A 16,699-nucleotide genomic window follows, 5' to 3' on the forward strand; every position below is an offset into this window, starting at 1 on the left:
TTGCTAGAGGTCCACTCCAGACCCTGTTTGCCTGGGTATCAGCAGTGGTGGCTGCAGAACAGCGGATTTTTGTGAACCACGAATGCTGCTGCCTGATCGTTCCTCTGGAAGTTTTGTCTCAGAGGGGTACCGGGCCGTGTGAGGTGTCAGTCTGCCCCTACTGGGGGTTGCCTCCCAGTTAGGCTGCTTGGGGGTCAGGGATGCACTTTAGGAGGCAGTCTGCCCATTCTGGGAGAACCACTACTCTCTTCAAAGCTGTCAGACAGGGACATTTAAGTCTGCAGAGGTTCCTGCTGTCTTTTTGTTTGTCTGTGCCCTGCCCCCAGAGGTGGAGCCTACAGAGGCAGGCAGCCTCCTTGAGCTGTGGTGGGCTCCTCCCAGTTGGAGCTTCCCAGCTGCTTTGTTTACCTAAGCAAACCTGGGCAATGGCGGGTGCCCCTCCCCCAGCCTCGTTGCTGCCTTGCAGTTTGATCTCAGACTGTTGTGCTAGCAATCAGCGAGACTCCATGGGCGTAGGACCCTCCATGCCAGGTGCGGGATATAATCTCCTGGTGTGCCGTTTTTTAATCCCATCGGAAAGGCATAGTATTAGGGTGGGAGTGACCTGATTTTCCAGGTGCCATCTGTCACCCCTTTCTTTGATTAGGAAAGGGAACTCCCTGACCCCTTGCACTTCCTGAGTGAGGCAGTGCCTCGCCCTGCTTCAGCTCGCACACAGTGCACTGCACCCACTGTCCTGCACCCACTGTCTGGCACTCCCTAGTGAGATGAACCTGGTACCTCAGATGGAAATGCAGAAATCACCCGTCTTCTGCGTCGCTCATGCTGGGAGCTGTAGACAGGAGCTGTTCCTATTCGGCCATCTTGGCTCCACACCCCAATTATTTTCTCTGCCTTTTTGTTCCATTCAAGCCCTCAGTGGATTGGATGATGACCACCCACGCTGGTGAGGGCAGATCTTCTTTACTCCTAATTTTTTTTTTTTTTTGAGACAAAAGTCTCACTTTATTGCCCAGGCTGGAGTCCAGTGGTGCAATCTTGGCTCACTGCAACATTTACCTCCTGGGTTCAAGCTATTTTCCTGCCTCAGCCTCCCGAGTAGCGGAATTACAGGTACATATCACCATGCCTGGCTAATTTTTGTATTTTTAGTAGAGACAGGGTTTTACCATTTTGGCCAGGCTGGTCTCAAACTCCTGACCTCAGGTGATCCACAGGCCTTGACCTCCTAAAGTGCTTGGATTGTAGGCGTGAGCCACGGTATCTGGCCTAAATTACAATTTTGATGACTATCCCTCAAAATGCCAAATGATAAAGTAATGGTCTTCAGCTAAATATTGAAAATCTGCATATTAAAAATTGAAAATCTGCATAGGAAAATTTATAAACGTCGGAGATCCAGCCAGCTGGCAAAATTGATCTTAGCCTACATAAGACTTTTTTTTTTTTTTTTTTTTTTTTTTGAGACGGAGTCTCGCTCTGTCGCCCAGGCTGGAGTGCAGTGGCACAATCTCGGCTCACTGCAAGCTCCGCCTCCCGGGTTCATGCCATTCTCCTGCCTCAGCCTCTCCGAGTAGCTGGGACTACAGGCGCCCGCCACTACGCCCGGCTAATTTTTTGTATTTTTAGTAGAGACGGGGTTTCACCGTGGTCTCGAGCTCCTGGCCTCGTGATCCGCCCGCCTTGGCCTCCCAAAGTGCTGGGATTACAAGCGTGAGCCACCACGCCTGGCCAATACTTTTTTTTTTAAGTAATAAAAAGAAATGAGAATTTGGTTAAATATTATGGTAGAAATTTTCAAGTACCTTAGCTAATATTTAGAGTTTATTGGCTATTTCAAAACACTCCTTTGAGTTTCACTTGGTTCCAAACAACATCTGTGATCCATATCCCTAAAGTCTGCAGAAACATAATATCCACACATTATTTGGTTTCACAATGGAATATTTTGATATTCAGCTATATTAAAGTAATGAGCCCCATTACTAAAATCATCTTAAACAATTTTCCCAGACAAAAAGAATGATTGTGTTTGCGAGTCCTTCTGTTTCTGCCAACCATCTTAAACAGCAACCTATTGTAAATTATAAAGCCCTGCTTAATCACAGCACTGCATTATCCGCAAACTTCCCTAAAATACCTACTTTAGAGTAATTATCAAGCACACTCATTGATAAACAAACACACATTTTGAAAGAATCCTTTGCCAATTTTAACCAATTAAAGATGAAAGCTATGTAACTGCTGAAGGCAAATAAAAGACTTTTTTTCTTTTGCTCTTGCCCATAGCAACTAATGACAATAGGCATTTTAAAATATCAAAAGTTAGATCCCGAAATCACCCACATTATTAAAATGACTTTTGTTTAAAGTATAATAAAGTTCATTAAAATATTGTATGTGAGGATATATGTTTACAAAGTGAAGAATGCCAATATTAATGAGGGCTGGAAGAAATGATCACTCACTAGCCTTCTAAGCCTAATCTAATATATTATTATTATTTAATAGCGTGCCATCATTGACCAAATTGCCAATTTGTTCTGAAATTGTTAGCTAGAAACATGGCACAGTTATATAAGCAAGTTATTATTTCCCAATAAGTTGTTAGCTCCTTAAACCACTTGTTATGAAAATAGTTTGAATTGAACTTGCCAATTCCATAATTTGATGATCACTGAGTTTCCCTTTCACAAAGGTTTAGGCTGGACCTTACATTAAATCAAATTTCCACATGGATGTATCCTTCCACCACCTTCCAACCCCTCATGACCTACCACACACACCCAGGCCCACAGGCACACCATGAACCCTCCCTACTCACCCTACTCACTGGCAGGGCGGGGGGGTTTAGCCTTTTTTTTTTTTTTTTTTTTTTTTTGAGACAATGTCTTGCTTTGTCACCCAGGCCGGAGTGCAGTGGCGCTATCTTGGCTCACTGAAATCTTCACCTCCCCGGTTCAAGCAATTCTCCTGCCTCAGCCTCCCGAGTAGCTGGGATTACAGGCGCCTACCACCATGCCCGGCTAATTTTTGTATTTTCAGTAGAGACAGGGTTTCACCATGTTGACCAGCCTGATCTCGAACTCATGACCTCAAGATCCACCACCTCGGCCTCCCAAAGTGCTGGGATTACAGGCGTGAGCCACCACACCTGGCCTTAGCCTTTTATTGGATGACGTAATTCAGAGAACTTTTAACCTGCTGCCTCTAAAACAAAATGGTTTTGGTTTGGTTCCCATTCATAGCTTGTTTAAAATGCAATTGAAAGGGAACAATCCAGAGAGGGAGGACTCAGTAAAGTTGCCAAAAAAATTCTTCTGTAAATACACTCATTTCTCTGAATTAAGAGCTCAGACCTCACAAGTGAGGAGTATGTGTGTTCATCTTATCTTTGTCTTCAAGTTTGATACTCAGAGCAGCCCACTCTTAAGTGTTATGTGTTTCTACACTAGAAAAAGGAATGAAACAGCGTTTACTGGGACTCACCGTGAGCCAGGCATTGAGGGAGATTTCACCCAGGCTTCAGTTAATGAACTCTTCAATAATCCTTTGAGATTGGAATGATTATAACATCCCCCAATTTACAAATAAGGTAACAGACTCAGAAACTAAATTTGATCTTAATAGTAAGTGACCTGGATCTGAATCCAGGGAAAATTAGGTCTGTTTAAGAAAAACTGAATCTGATTTCTGGGCTGGCAGTCTGCTGGGAAGATACAAAATGTTGCCTAAATGGGTCAGTAGGCAGTGGGCATTTTGTAATACCCCGCGCAACGTACAATTAATGAGTATTTGAGTTGACATTTATTCAATATTTGCCTTTCCTGTTTCCTTGTAAGCTCTATGAGAAGATGTAGTTAGTTTCATCTATCGCTCTATTTCCAGTGCTAGCACGTAGGAGGCGTTCGCTAAATATCTTTTGACTATCTAATATGCTCTGCCTCTCCTGCTCATTTTCTCAGAGACATCTAAGCAGATTGGCACAAGGACAGAATAATCCTGGATATACCCACCAACAGACTTCTCTGTCAATTTAATCCTGTGCCTCACCAATGCGCCTTATCTTTTAGAAGCCAACAATAGCCAGCTTTTAGCTAATTGCTTTCAAATCAATTAGGAGTGTTTCCAAGTAGAATAATAATAGATTCAGTCATTATTGAACTGTGACAGTATGCCACGTACTTAAGCGCATACATGCATCTTCTTACACTAGATGTTATTCTCCCAATTTTACGGATTAAAATTTATACTGTGGTGTGGGTACTGTGGCTCAGGAGGACCTGCCAGACCATCTGAAGGACAGCTGTAGCACCGCCCTGGTGCTGTGCTCATTCAAAGACTCCAGCTGCAAGCACAGGTGCCCTAAGCTGGCAATGGCACAGCATGTGGAGGAGAGTGTGAAGCCACATCTGGCCATGATGTGTGCTCTGTTGAGCTGGCAATGGCAGGAGCTGCAGGACCTTCAGCAAGAGCTGGAGGAGCTATCAGTGGGCAGTGATGATGTGCTAATCTGGAAGATTGGCAGCTATGGTCGGCGGCTACAGAAGGCCAAGGCCAAGCTCAACCTTGAGTGCTTCAGCCGAGCCTTCTACACTCATAAGTATGGTTACAAGCTGCAGGTGTCTGCATTCCTCAATGGCAATGGCATTGGCGAGGGCACACACCTCTCACTGTATGTTGGCTTGCTGCCTGGTGCATTTGACAATCTCCTGGAGTGGCCCTTTGCCCTCTGTGTCACCTTCTCCCTGCTGGATCAGAGCGACCCTGGGCTGGCTAAACCACAGCATGTCACTGAGACCTTCCACCCCTGCCTAAACTGGAAGAATTTCCAGAAGCCGGGCACATGGGGGGCTCCCTGGATAAGAGGTCTTCCCAAGTTCATCTCCTACCAGGACATCCGAAAGCAAAAAACTATGTACAGTGTGGGGAACAGGTCTTGGGGTCATCAAGGGCTGGAAACAAGTGACCCCAGGGCCTGTCACCCTTCTTAGGTAGGGCAGACATGCCCTGGTGCCGGTCACACTCTACCCGGACTGAGGTGCCTGCTCAGGTGCTATGTCCCAAGAGCCACAGGTGGGTGGGAGTTGGGGATGGAGAAAGGTAGTTCAAAGAATCTGTCTTGAGATCTGATTTTTTTTCGCCTTTCCCTAGCTGTGCCCCCTCTGGTTATTTATTTCCTTAGTGCCAAGAGGACACAGCAGGGGAGCCCTGATTTTTAAGAAATCTGTAAGTGTATTTATTAGAAAAAAAAAATTATACTTTAGAAAGGTGAGGCTACTTCTCCTAGAAGCAAGAATTATGAAGAAGGAGGAGATAAAAAGCAAAAAGGGAGATGGGACAGCCTCTCTGGAGATTAAAAAGAGCCTAGTAACACAGATATTCAAATTTCTCAGACCTGAAACCACACCACTCTGACCCCTTCCCCCATTCTGCACGGCTGCCTGGGGCGTCCCTGGGAAGTGCCGCATATGCGAGCCCATTCATGATCCTTCACTCTGGCCTTCTGGAAAGTTCGACTGCCTTCAGAACGATGCCTCAACTCTTCCTTTGTGACGCGGCTTCTCTTCCCTCAAAGCAACATTCAGGAGCGCCTAATACTGCAGCCCTCAAGGCACTGCCAAATGGGTCACCTTCCCTTTGGTTCCCAATGCTCCCAAACCCTGAACTGGGCTCCACCCAGATGTGGAGAAAATAGCCTGTCCAGGACTGAAATCCACACTATGAGGCCTTTTTGAGGAAGATGTACTGGATTTCCTGCCCTTCATTCTCAGGATCTATCGATATCATCACCTGCACTAAAATATTCCCTCTCCAACTCTTTTTTTCCTCATGAAATAGGTGCCTGGGGAGGCACATACACTGAGATACACTGAGATTCTTGGTTTAGGCTCAGCCAAGCCCTGTGACATCCAGATTCACAATTAAAAAGGTCACTTTACCTTGCAAAATGGAAGCCACTATGTTTGGGTTATTTATCCCCATATAACAACTTGCCCCAAAATGTAATGGCTTAACGTAACGATGGCTTTCTTATTGTTCATAATTTTGAAGATTGAGTGGGGCATGGCTCTATGGTTTTTCTGTTATTCTTGCTTCCATTCTCTCATGCATCTGGAATGAGATGGGAGCTAGACTAGAACATTTAGGTGGCTTCACTCATTTCTTCATCTCCCTCCTTCTCCCATCATATCAACTTTCTACAAATCCCCCAGGTCAGGGATGTCTTCTAGAAGGAAGTCACATTTCTGCAGAGACCTGGAGGATACCCTGAATTTCTTCTTTATAACCCTCATCACACTTAAAAGTGTCTGGTTTGTTGTCTATCTCGCCTATAGTTTATGAATTCCATGAGGGCGAGACCATGTCCATTTTATTTCATCATTGTGTCTTCGGTGTTATGTATAGCACCCTGCCCATAATGTGTCCAACATAAATGTGCCCAACATATTTTAATGAGTAAATAAGTAACTATGTAGAAGTCATCTTTTACTGTTCAGAAGTTGTCACTTCTCCTGAATCTATTGTTGCTATCTTCTATAGTGTAGGTCTACATACTAAATGGAACAGAAAGATGAAGTACTACCTGAATTATCCCCACAATAACACAAAGCACTCCATTCTCAATTATGTATGAAGTTCAATAAAAATTTGTTTTTGAATGTGACAAGAATATCTGGACAATTTCTTCAATTAATGATCTGTTCATTTGATCATATGTCTAAACAGAAAAATAAAAACCCTTTATTTGATAAAAGTTGTTTTTTGTTTTTAAGCCTAGTCTCCCCCTTCCCTTTAGCAGACAGAGTTTTAGGGGAGCAAAAAAAAAAAAAAGCTATAGTCAATACTGTGTCTTTGTAAGCTGGGGAAAATGTTTCTCAATCCTTAAAAAAAGTTTCCTAGCATGTTGACTTTTGCACTTTCGGACTTTGCCTCCAGAAATACACAGGAACTGTTTAATTTAACATTCATTGAGAAAAATGCTGTAATCTGCCTTGTGAGAGTCAGCTGATAGGGAAGCTTGACTTGTAAAATAATTTTGCTTTGATGATCTCACCCAACCTATTGATTTTTTTGTCAAGAGTTTTATTCAGAAAAAGCATGATATAAAAGATGAAGTCAAGATAAGCAGCAGTTATTTAACCACATTAGAACACAGGTCTGTAGTTTCTTTTGCTGGAGACATTTACATAAGCAGACATCATCTTTAATCTTTGTTTATATTGTCACAGTCTTGTTTTTAGTCCTTTTGCCTCTTAAAACTAAGCTGTGATTATTACTTGGACATTTTTACTGGCTTATTCATTCCAGTTGGGATTTCCTTCCAACCTTGCCTGGGAAATCCAGTTACTAATGCAACTACAGGGAACAGTAAGTTCAACTTCCACTAAAATAGCCATTTCTGTTTATCAATTTCTAATTTGTGAAATACAGAGCTGACAACTGGAGATACATAAAGGAAGGAGTCTCTTACTACCCGATGCAGAGAGCTGTCTGTGCTCACCTGGCATTGGCAGGAGTTTTAATTTCACCATTTTCACTACTATGTTACTTCATCGTCTGTCTTTCCCTCTCTGTGTTTCTTTTCCTTGTCTACAGGGAAGACTGTAGATGGTTACAGTCTTTTCCTCTATCCCTGTGAGGATAGGGTAGTCTAGGGTTTTATATTTGGCTTTGTGCAATATATATTTTTATATTTCCACTTTGAATGTATATATTAGAAGTGGCATCAAATGTATTATTGTAGATTTAACTTTTACTTACAGGAATCTAGGAAATTTGTCTGAGTCTCCACTCTATTCCCAGCAGCTAAAATAGCATCTAGTACATTACAGGCACCTAATGCATATTGCTGCATGAAGAAATGTATAGAACACAAGCCAGGGTTGAAAGGCAAAAGCTGTCTTCTTTAACGACTTTGCAAATCTGTTGCCAAATAATTGTGTTTCCATGGAAATGAGAGAAAACATTCCATCATTAAATGATTGTCATTTGTTAATGAAACAGATTGATCTCAAAGATTGGCCAAAAGAAACACTCGGTGTTAAACATTCAGCACCTTATACTACTCTAAGAAGTCTAGATAAAGGGAATGGAAAGAGAATAAATTTCAGTTTGGGATTCACTTTGAAATGAAGTGTTTATAAAGGCCTCCAGTTGGTCCTTGAGTATCCATTCCAGTTTGCTCCAATCCAGTTAAATTTCTACAAAGATTAGCCAAAAACACTAACAAGGACAGGGAGAGATTTCTGGCTTCCAGAAGTGAACTCTTGAGCCACCGCCAAAGCTATCACCTCAGATGAAAATAATATGATTTACCACAAGAGTTCCTGTCTTCTTTCACTCTATTATTTCAACCAGTGTTAGAAATAGGGGGCCATGTTTATTCAGGATGCTAATGACTGTCGTCCAGATTCCGAGACAGTGGATGCAAACTGATGGTCTGAAGATGAGATCTGGCCCACAGATGTATTTTATTTGACCCACACTATTCTTTTATTGAATTAATTGCCAATACAGGAAGTCAGAAGAATTCACATAAAACCCCAGCTTTCTCCTTTTTTCTTGAAATATAAAAACAGAAGATATGGTGACACTGGGTTGCAGTTAAAGTGCAAATCACCATGGCCCCGCCACTGCCTGTCTATACTCTGATACTGGAAATACTTTCAATTGCTATCCCTCATCAGCCTGCATTATTTTTTTTCTAATGGCCTGTTTATCTCATATCTTTACCTTATCTGTCCGGCTTTTGCATGCAACTACTGTCCTAAACTGTCCCACAACTGTTACATTTAAACTTTTCTCTACATTTAAACCAGCAAGAATATGTGAATGTTCTGATTGAAGCTCTATCTGTATTATTCTGCACCAACTGGTTCATTTCATTAGTTTCTTCCAACCTCTTGCACATGTGGTCACTAAAGGGGTTAGGTGACCACTAAAGGGGTTAGGATGGAATTAGTTAAAAGACTAGTCAAGTGGGCCAGGCACGGTGGCTCACACCTGTAATCCCAGGGAGGCTGAGGCGGGTGGATCACGAGGTCAGGAGACCGAGACCATCCTGGCTAACATGGTAAAACCGAGTCTCTACTAAAAAAATTCAAAAATTAGCCGGCTGTGGTGGCGGGCGCCTGTAGTCCCAGCAACTCAGGAGGATGAGGCAGGAGAATGGCGTGAACCTGGGAGGCGGAGCTTGCAGTGAGAGGAGATTGCACCGCTGCACTCCAGCCCGGGTGACAGAGTGAGACTCCGTCTCAAAAAAAAAAAAAAAAAAAAAAAAAGACTAGTCAAGTGATGAAATCAGTCATTTCTGTGACTATGGGTATAGCTAGGGTTTCCTAATAAACATACTGAATGCCTCATTGGCCCATTTAACTTGGGTGGGCTCCATACACTCTTAGCAAAAGAGAAAAATAAGCAGAGTTTTTGGGAGGAAGGCTAAGATTTTGAATCTTTATTAGAGCATATGTTATATACTTATATATGCATATAGTGCTACATACACACATGCATATATATATATATAACACGCACGTATTTTTAAAATCATAGGTGAAACTAGCTTGTCTCCTGTGGGCCCATTTAAAGTGTTTTTCAAGTTAATTTTAACTACAAAATGTTTTTCTTTTCCCTTGATCTTTTTAATATTTTATATACTTACATTACTTTTATTATAATAGTACCTCAATATTATAAACACAAAATTAGAAATTAATACTAAATATATGTAAGTTTGAACAAATGTATATACAAAATACATTTTCAATTAAAAACAAACAAAACAGCAAAAACAATACAACTCAAATGACTAACTCCAATTTAATATGATCAGCGGTATTGTTAAATTGTTCATAGTGGACACTTACTATGGGATACAGGGCCTTTTGTGGAAATCAGACTGTACAATTCCACAATTCCTTCTATGAAGTCCTTGGGACAAGATGTACCACTGAATCTGGAAATTTTTATATTCATAAAAGGGGTGGTACCTAATAATCAAATCCATTAAGATCTACAGTACAATATATGAGTATATGAATATTCCCAGTAAATGGGATCATAAAAACTATAAATACCTCATGTCAGTGCAAGTCAGGTTTTATCACCAAATGAGTTTTTCACAAACTTACAAAAATTTGAGGGTTTTGAATTGTGGATACAAGTCCATGAGGTATGTGACATTCATCGACATTATCCAACTATAAACTCTTTAAAGAAGAAGGAAGAAAAACAAATTAATAATTAAAATAATAATAATATCACTGATTAGCTTCTTCTGATGCCCTACATCTATGTTATTCATTCTTTACTACAATCCCATAAGGTATGTCTGATTATCCTCACTTTTTGGAAAGAGAAGCTAAAACTTTGGCAGTCATAAGAATGCCTATCAAAATGCTGCCTTGGAGATGCTGACTTACGAGTATTATAACCTGGGATAGTCACCAAGAAAGTTTGTGCTACTTTTTATTCAAAATAATCTCTCTATTAATTTAAATAAGAAAAAGGAATAGGGCTAGATTAATAATAATGTGCACTCAAGACAATGATATATAGGCATGGTCAGGTCGTGTGTGTTTGAGTAATGCTAGTATGGATAATATGACTTCAAAAAACTATAAATTTGAATTCTTATAATTCATAACTAGGCAAATATTTAATTTTGTCCCAAAGAAAATAACATTTTAGGAAAATCAGTAATATAAGCAAGACAGTTGTTCTTATTGGAAGGAACACCAACTATAAAATCCATAAAGAAAAAGACCTATAGATTTGGGAGCATAAAGCCAAAATGTTCCATATTCAACGTTTTCCAATTCAAGAGACACACAGCAAACCAGATAATTATTTGCCAGTCGAGTGACAAAACACTCTTAATACCTAAAAAAGGAGCACCTCTAAGTAAGCAAGGAAAAATACAAAGATGCCAGTAAAAATGGGGTGTCAAGACAGAATAGCCAGATCCCAAGCCAAGAGGTTAGGCTGGCCAATCAATATATAAAAATATTTTCAACCTCTTCAGAAAACATAAGTAAATAAAGAGATAATAAATAAAGTGATGCCACCTAATATATTATAAAAGATGAACAAGATTAATAATGCCCAGAGTTGGCAAGTATATGGAGATGCATCACATTTATCTACATTTGGTTGAAGTAAAAATTAATATAAAACTTCTATAATAAAATGTAGATTGCACTATCTAAAAAGAAAATACCTTTAGCCCAGTAATACCTCTCCTATGAATATATCATAAAAGTATAATTAAACAAGCATACAAAAATGTATGCATGGGTTCCTGCAGCAATAGTATAATTTGGAAATAGCCTGTAAGCCTAAACAGGGAGGGTTGGTTAAATATGTTACATTTCCTAGAAAGGAATACAACGCAGCCATTAAAAAGGAATGACATATCTGAATACTCAATAAAAAGGAATTTTGAAAAGCATTTTATAAAAGATAACGTCTAGTTGATTTTATTTTTGTGTTTATAGGAATACTGCAATCAGTAGGGCATGAGTAGGAAATATCTATTTTTTTTTCTCCCTTCAAACATATTTGGTTTGATTTTGCTTCTTTGGACAATTGTCTCAAGTAAGATTCTCCAGGAACTTGACTCTGAGACAGAGTCTAGTTTTAAGATGTTTATCACGGAGAGCCCTCGGGAACAACACCTGTTAAAGAGGGAAAGGACACAGATTGGACAGGGAGAAGGTGAACTCTGGTACCTGCTAGCCCAAAGACACCTTGGCCAACTTTAGGGAGCTCTAGAGACAAAATGGTCCCATAATGGATTGAAATGGCAAAGCCTCTACATCGTCTGCCTCAGTCATGGGATCTGGGCTACCCTGGGAGGGGTGTGATGGACTTGGGCAGGAGGCTCTCTCCAGCTGAGGCCATCCCCACAGGAGCCTAAGGCCAGGTTTTCTCCCGACAGCACTCCAAATGGCTGGGACAAGAGTTCCACTTGAAGGGGTATCTGCATGGCATTTCATGTATCCACCACAACAATATCTTGGTATATCTCACTGTTTTTTCATTGTGTTCAGGTTGAAAACATATTTTAAATCTAAATCTCACATCATAAGTTTTTGCCCTTCCCCTCACTATCAGGTTTAACCTGAGGCTCAGAGCCTAGCTGGAGGTAAGGGAGATCGGTAATCTATTAACTTAAGTCATCTATGAACCTACATCTTTGCTTTTTTTGCAGCTCCACCCTACCTCCATAGGCAGCCAAAGGTGGGCTCCTTACAGGATGCCTGGCATGCACATGACTCAAAAGAAATTCCACCACCCCTGGCCTGTGAAGGGGATCACTCCTCCTGGTGCAATTATTTTTCTCCCTGAATGAGACTTTGGGATTCTCCCAGTGACAGACACGCACCGTCTCTGTGTCTGTGTCTTTAGGCTCTGGGCCATTTGCGGCTCTCCCAAGAATCTCCTGTGTTTTTTTTTTGTTTTTTTTTTTTTTTTTTTTTGAGACAGAGTCTCGCTCTTTCACCCACGCCGGACTGCAGGACTGCAGTGGCGCGCTCTCGGCTCACTGCAAGCTCCGCCTCCCGGGTTCATGCCATTCTCCTGCCTCAGCCTCTCCGAGTAGCTGGGACTACAGGCGCCCGCCACCACGCCTGGCTAATTTTTTGTATTTTTAGTAGAGACGGGCTTTCACCGTGGTCTCGATCTCCTGACCTCGTGATCCGCCCGCCTCGGCCTCCCAAAGTGCTGGGATTACAAGCGTGAGCCACCGCGCCAGGCCAAATCTCCTGTGTTTTAATCAGGGAGCAGACCAGGAAAAGCCTCTGTGTTTTCTTCTATTAGGTTGGTGCAAAAGTAATTGCAGTTTTTACAATTACTTTTCATTGCAGGTCTGTCTTACAATACAGCGAGCTTCACTTGTGGCAGTAAGGTACCATTTTCCTCTGCTGGAAGGGACCTCACCCTCTCTCTGGATCCTTCACCTGGCTTGAAAGGAGGACACACACCACAGTATTGCCTCCTCCTATGAGTTTCCTTATGTTGAATGACTTTTCCCCAGAAGTGTCTCTAGCCACTTATTACATAAGCTCTGGAGTGGGTGCTGGATATTGACAGTGGAAAGCCAGTTGGACATCTTTCAGTAAGAATGCTCCAGCCCCTCTCTCTAGAATGTGTGGGTACTTGTCTTCCATTGTCCTGAGATTTGGGGCCTCAGTTAACACTCTGAAACAACTTGAAAAACCCCATTTAATAGCTAGTTACATGTGTAAAATTGTATACATGCACACACACACACACACATTAGAAAGGATATTTGCCAAAATGCTGATGTGGTTGTCTCTAGGTAGTTGAATTTAGGAGGAATTTTCTTTGTTCTTTAACATTCTATTCTAAACATGTGCTATTTTTTGAAGTCAGAAATGAAAAGGGGAAAGAAAGAGCACCAGACTTGGAGTCCTGTGTCCTTGGACGCCTGTGTCCTAGTCCTGGATGGGCCATCTAACAAGTTCTATAGCCTTGGGAGGATGATTTATACTCAGTGGTCTCATCCATGAGATAATTTGATTAGGTTAGAATAAACTATGACCTGAAGCCAGAAAGAAAACCAGCATGTTTATTCATGGCCACCAAAAGTTGCAGAATAAATATTGTACTTATGATAAGTGTGTTTCTTTATTAATCAGATACATACCAAGTAATTGCAGTGTGCCAAACGCTAGGTTGAAATAAGGACCCAGAGATAAATGAAGCCAATACCTAGACTCAAAGACCTCCCTGTCCAGTATGGAAGACAGACCTGCAAATAAGCCCATTGATAATTCAGTGTGGTCAGAGTAGCAACATCAGCATGTGGAAAGGGCAGATGAATTCTAGGAGGCAGGGGAGATTAGGGATCACTTTCTTGATCAGTGATACAGGCATCGAAGTGGGTTCTAAAGGATGAGGAGGAATTTATAAGATAAACACTAGGATACTATTAAAATCACTCGAACATCTTGAAGACAAATAATATTGCAGAGGGCATTTAAGGAGAAATCCATTCTCCTTTGATGTTTTCCAGCTTAATCACTCATAGCCTCTTCCAAAACTCTTACCAACTGAATCTCAACGCCTTCCTGCACTGTTCATGAAGTCTAAGCATGCATCTGTTTGTAGAATCTCTGCAGTGAAGAACACACAGTTCTCAAGTCTCGCTTTAGTCCTACTTGCTTTCTAATACTGAAAATGCTAAGTAAACAAGATTCTTATCTGTTTATTAAGACATTCACAGGGTTCTCTAAGACAAGTGTCTCCTCTTCCCCTCTAACCCCACAACGAGTTCATGTTGGTGGAAATTTGAAAATAATCAAGCCTAATTTCTTAAAATTATTCTAACTCTTGAACCCTTCCCTGATTGGCCTCCCTCCATTGGGATGACCTAATGAGAGTGATTCCGTCGATGCATGTGGAACCATGGCACGGAGCTGGCACACAGGGATCTACAACACATCCAGGTTAATGATGGGATTGGGACACATGTGGACACTACAGAACTGGTAACCAGGATGCAGTTAAATAAAGATTCTCTCAATATTTGTTCAACATTGATTCAACAGAGAGACAGGAAACTGCATGGAAGCTGGGAAGGGAAAAGAGGCCTTGGGGTCAGCCCTCCACCTCTCCATTAATGTTCTAAGTGATTTAACTGCCCATGAACTTGTCCTTTCCTTACAGCAAAAGTGAGGTTCCACAGAGAAATGGCACTGTGCTTTTTAGCAGGCCATTTGGTGATCATCTAATGTGACTGCACATGCCCTTTGGAAGTCTGACCCTCTCCATCCCCAAGGGTCTCATTAGAGTATCCATCCAACTATGTACAGTGGATTGCTGATCCCCAGGGGAGTCCCAGCAAGATTAAGTGTCTTCATATTGTTGCACATGCAGAGCCACTTGGGTGACTCTTTTAGTGGACACCACAGTCATCCAGTCTGTAAGGATCAATCCTGGTCTTTCTCAGAATCCCATGAAGAGTCTCCCAAAAAGTTAAAGAACCTCACATTTACATTTCTATTATGAACAATGCAGGCTTATTCCCAAATCCTAATATATTCTTTCTGAAAATGGAATTGTGTAGCTGAAATGCTGAACTGCAGCTAAACTGCCCGGCCTCATATATTTTAAATTATCTAATTACTTCTCTTTCTACCCTTCCAGACTACGGTGTCCTTGGAGTCAAAGACTGAGTCTTCTTTTCACTTAACCTTTATCATTTAGTGTAGAGCTTGAAATAAATAGAAATTAAACCAGACATCTTCCACCAACATGTTCCAAGAGTTTTTGGGAATTGTCTTTCAAATATTTCAACTTTGAGAGGAAGCCTTTTCTTTTTACTTCTCTAAAGTAGTCTGCCACTGTGGTACCCTCAGCTCTGTATATTTTCAAGCAACCAGTTAACCAGTTTCAATCAACTCAAAAGAGTTTTGACTTCTAACCACGTGATAGGCATCAGGCTAAGTACTGAGATACAGAAATGAAAGTACCACCCCTCCTACTCACACAGCACACAAACTGTGTGCAGATGTAAATCTTGTACATGTGATCAAATTACAGGCTTAACAGTCTAGTCACTGAATTTAGTTTTACCTGTCTGAATACATTAATTCAATTTTTCAAGGGAAAGACCCCTTCCTTCATTTTCTTGTGCTACCCTGAAGCTAATGCAGAGAATACAGTTGTATGGAGCTGAAAATCAAGCTCCATTCGCCTAAAAAACAGGAAGTTGCCTGTGGCTTCTTCTAACCTTCTCCTTCCTTTTTCTCTGTTTAATTCACCAAGCTTCCTCAATCTACGCCGCCTCAATACCACATGGGGAGATCCAGTCCATAAGGATCAACTCCGATCTCTCTCAGAATGCCATGAAGAGATGTCCCAAAGAAATAAAGAGGCCCACACCTATATATCTATCTTAAAACAAAGCAAGCTCATTCCCAAATTCCAGTAAATTTTCTCTAAAAAGGGAAAAACCACACAAGGAGGATTACAGTTTACAGGAAGTGAGGAAATGACCATTCTCAGAAAAAGCTGTCAAAAGGACCACTTACCTCCAAAGATGGGAGGGACACAAATTAATTTTTGCCCTGACTGAGGAAAGGTAAAGTTAATAGAGGGAAGAGAATCTCAGAAAGGGAAATTAAAGCCAACATGCTTCTGGCTTCTTGAGACTGCCCCCTGAGTTAATTAATTACCTGTGAGGGGATTATGAAGTGAGTTGTGAATTTCTCTTACTTCACACACATACACAAAAGGAAGAACCACAGTGTGAATCTATTTTAAGAGCTAGAAATTGGCTTGGGGAAATTGCTGATATACTGGGAATAAAAGAAAAAGGGATTTAAAAAAAAAACCCTCCTCAGCAGTAAGAAGTAGGAGGAGAGCTACTTTAACAGTCTCTGAGCTGTTAATGCAGTCGCAATCTGGATCCAGAACAAAGTTAGGGATTTCTTTCCTTCCTTCCTCTTTTCGTATTTTCTTACCTTCCTCTCTCTCTCCCTTTCTTCTTTTTTTATCCAACTGGTAAACATCTGTTATATGATAGGGACTGCCCTAGGCACTAGGAAAACAGAATGAGATCTGTAGTCCCAAATAATATTAATTCATAAGGAATAAGAGGGAGAAAAAAGTCCATTAAATTTCTCATAGGAAAGAAAGAGGAAAAACTGATGGGAAAAAACTCCTGGTG

At 41.2% G+C, this 16,699-nt stretch overlaps 1 protein-coding gene across 1 annotated transcript; it reads left to right on the forward strand.

Annotated features, from left to right (window-relative positions):
- Window positions 1–4,259: 4,259 nt before the first annotated feature.
- LOC129485731 (TNF receptor-associated factor 4-like) lies at window positions 4,260–4,994 on the forward strand (the record flags this gene model as incomplete). Its single annotated transcript, XM_055284785.1, has 1 exon — window positions 4,260–4,994. A coding segment is annotated over one exon (735 nt), but the record flags the coding sequence as incomplete, so codon positions are not given.
- Between the last annotated feature and the right edge of the window lie 11,705 nt (window positions 4,995–16,699).

Source organism: Symphalangus syndactylus, chromosome 7 (assembly GCF_028878055.3).
Source record: "Symphalangus syndactylus isolate Jambi chromosome 7, NHGRI_mSymSyn1-v2.1_pri, whole genome shotgun sequence".
Taxonomy (NCBI): domain Eukaryota; kingdom Metazoa; phylum Chordata; class Mammalia; order Primates; family Hylobatidae; genus Symphalangus; species Symphalangus syndactylus.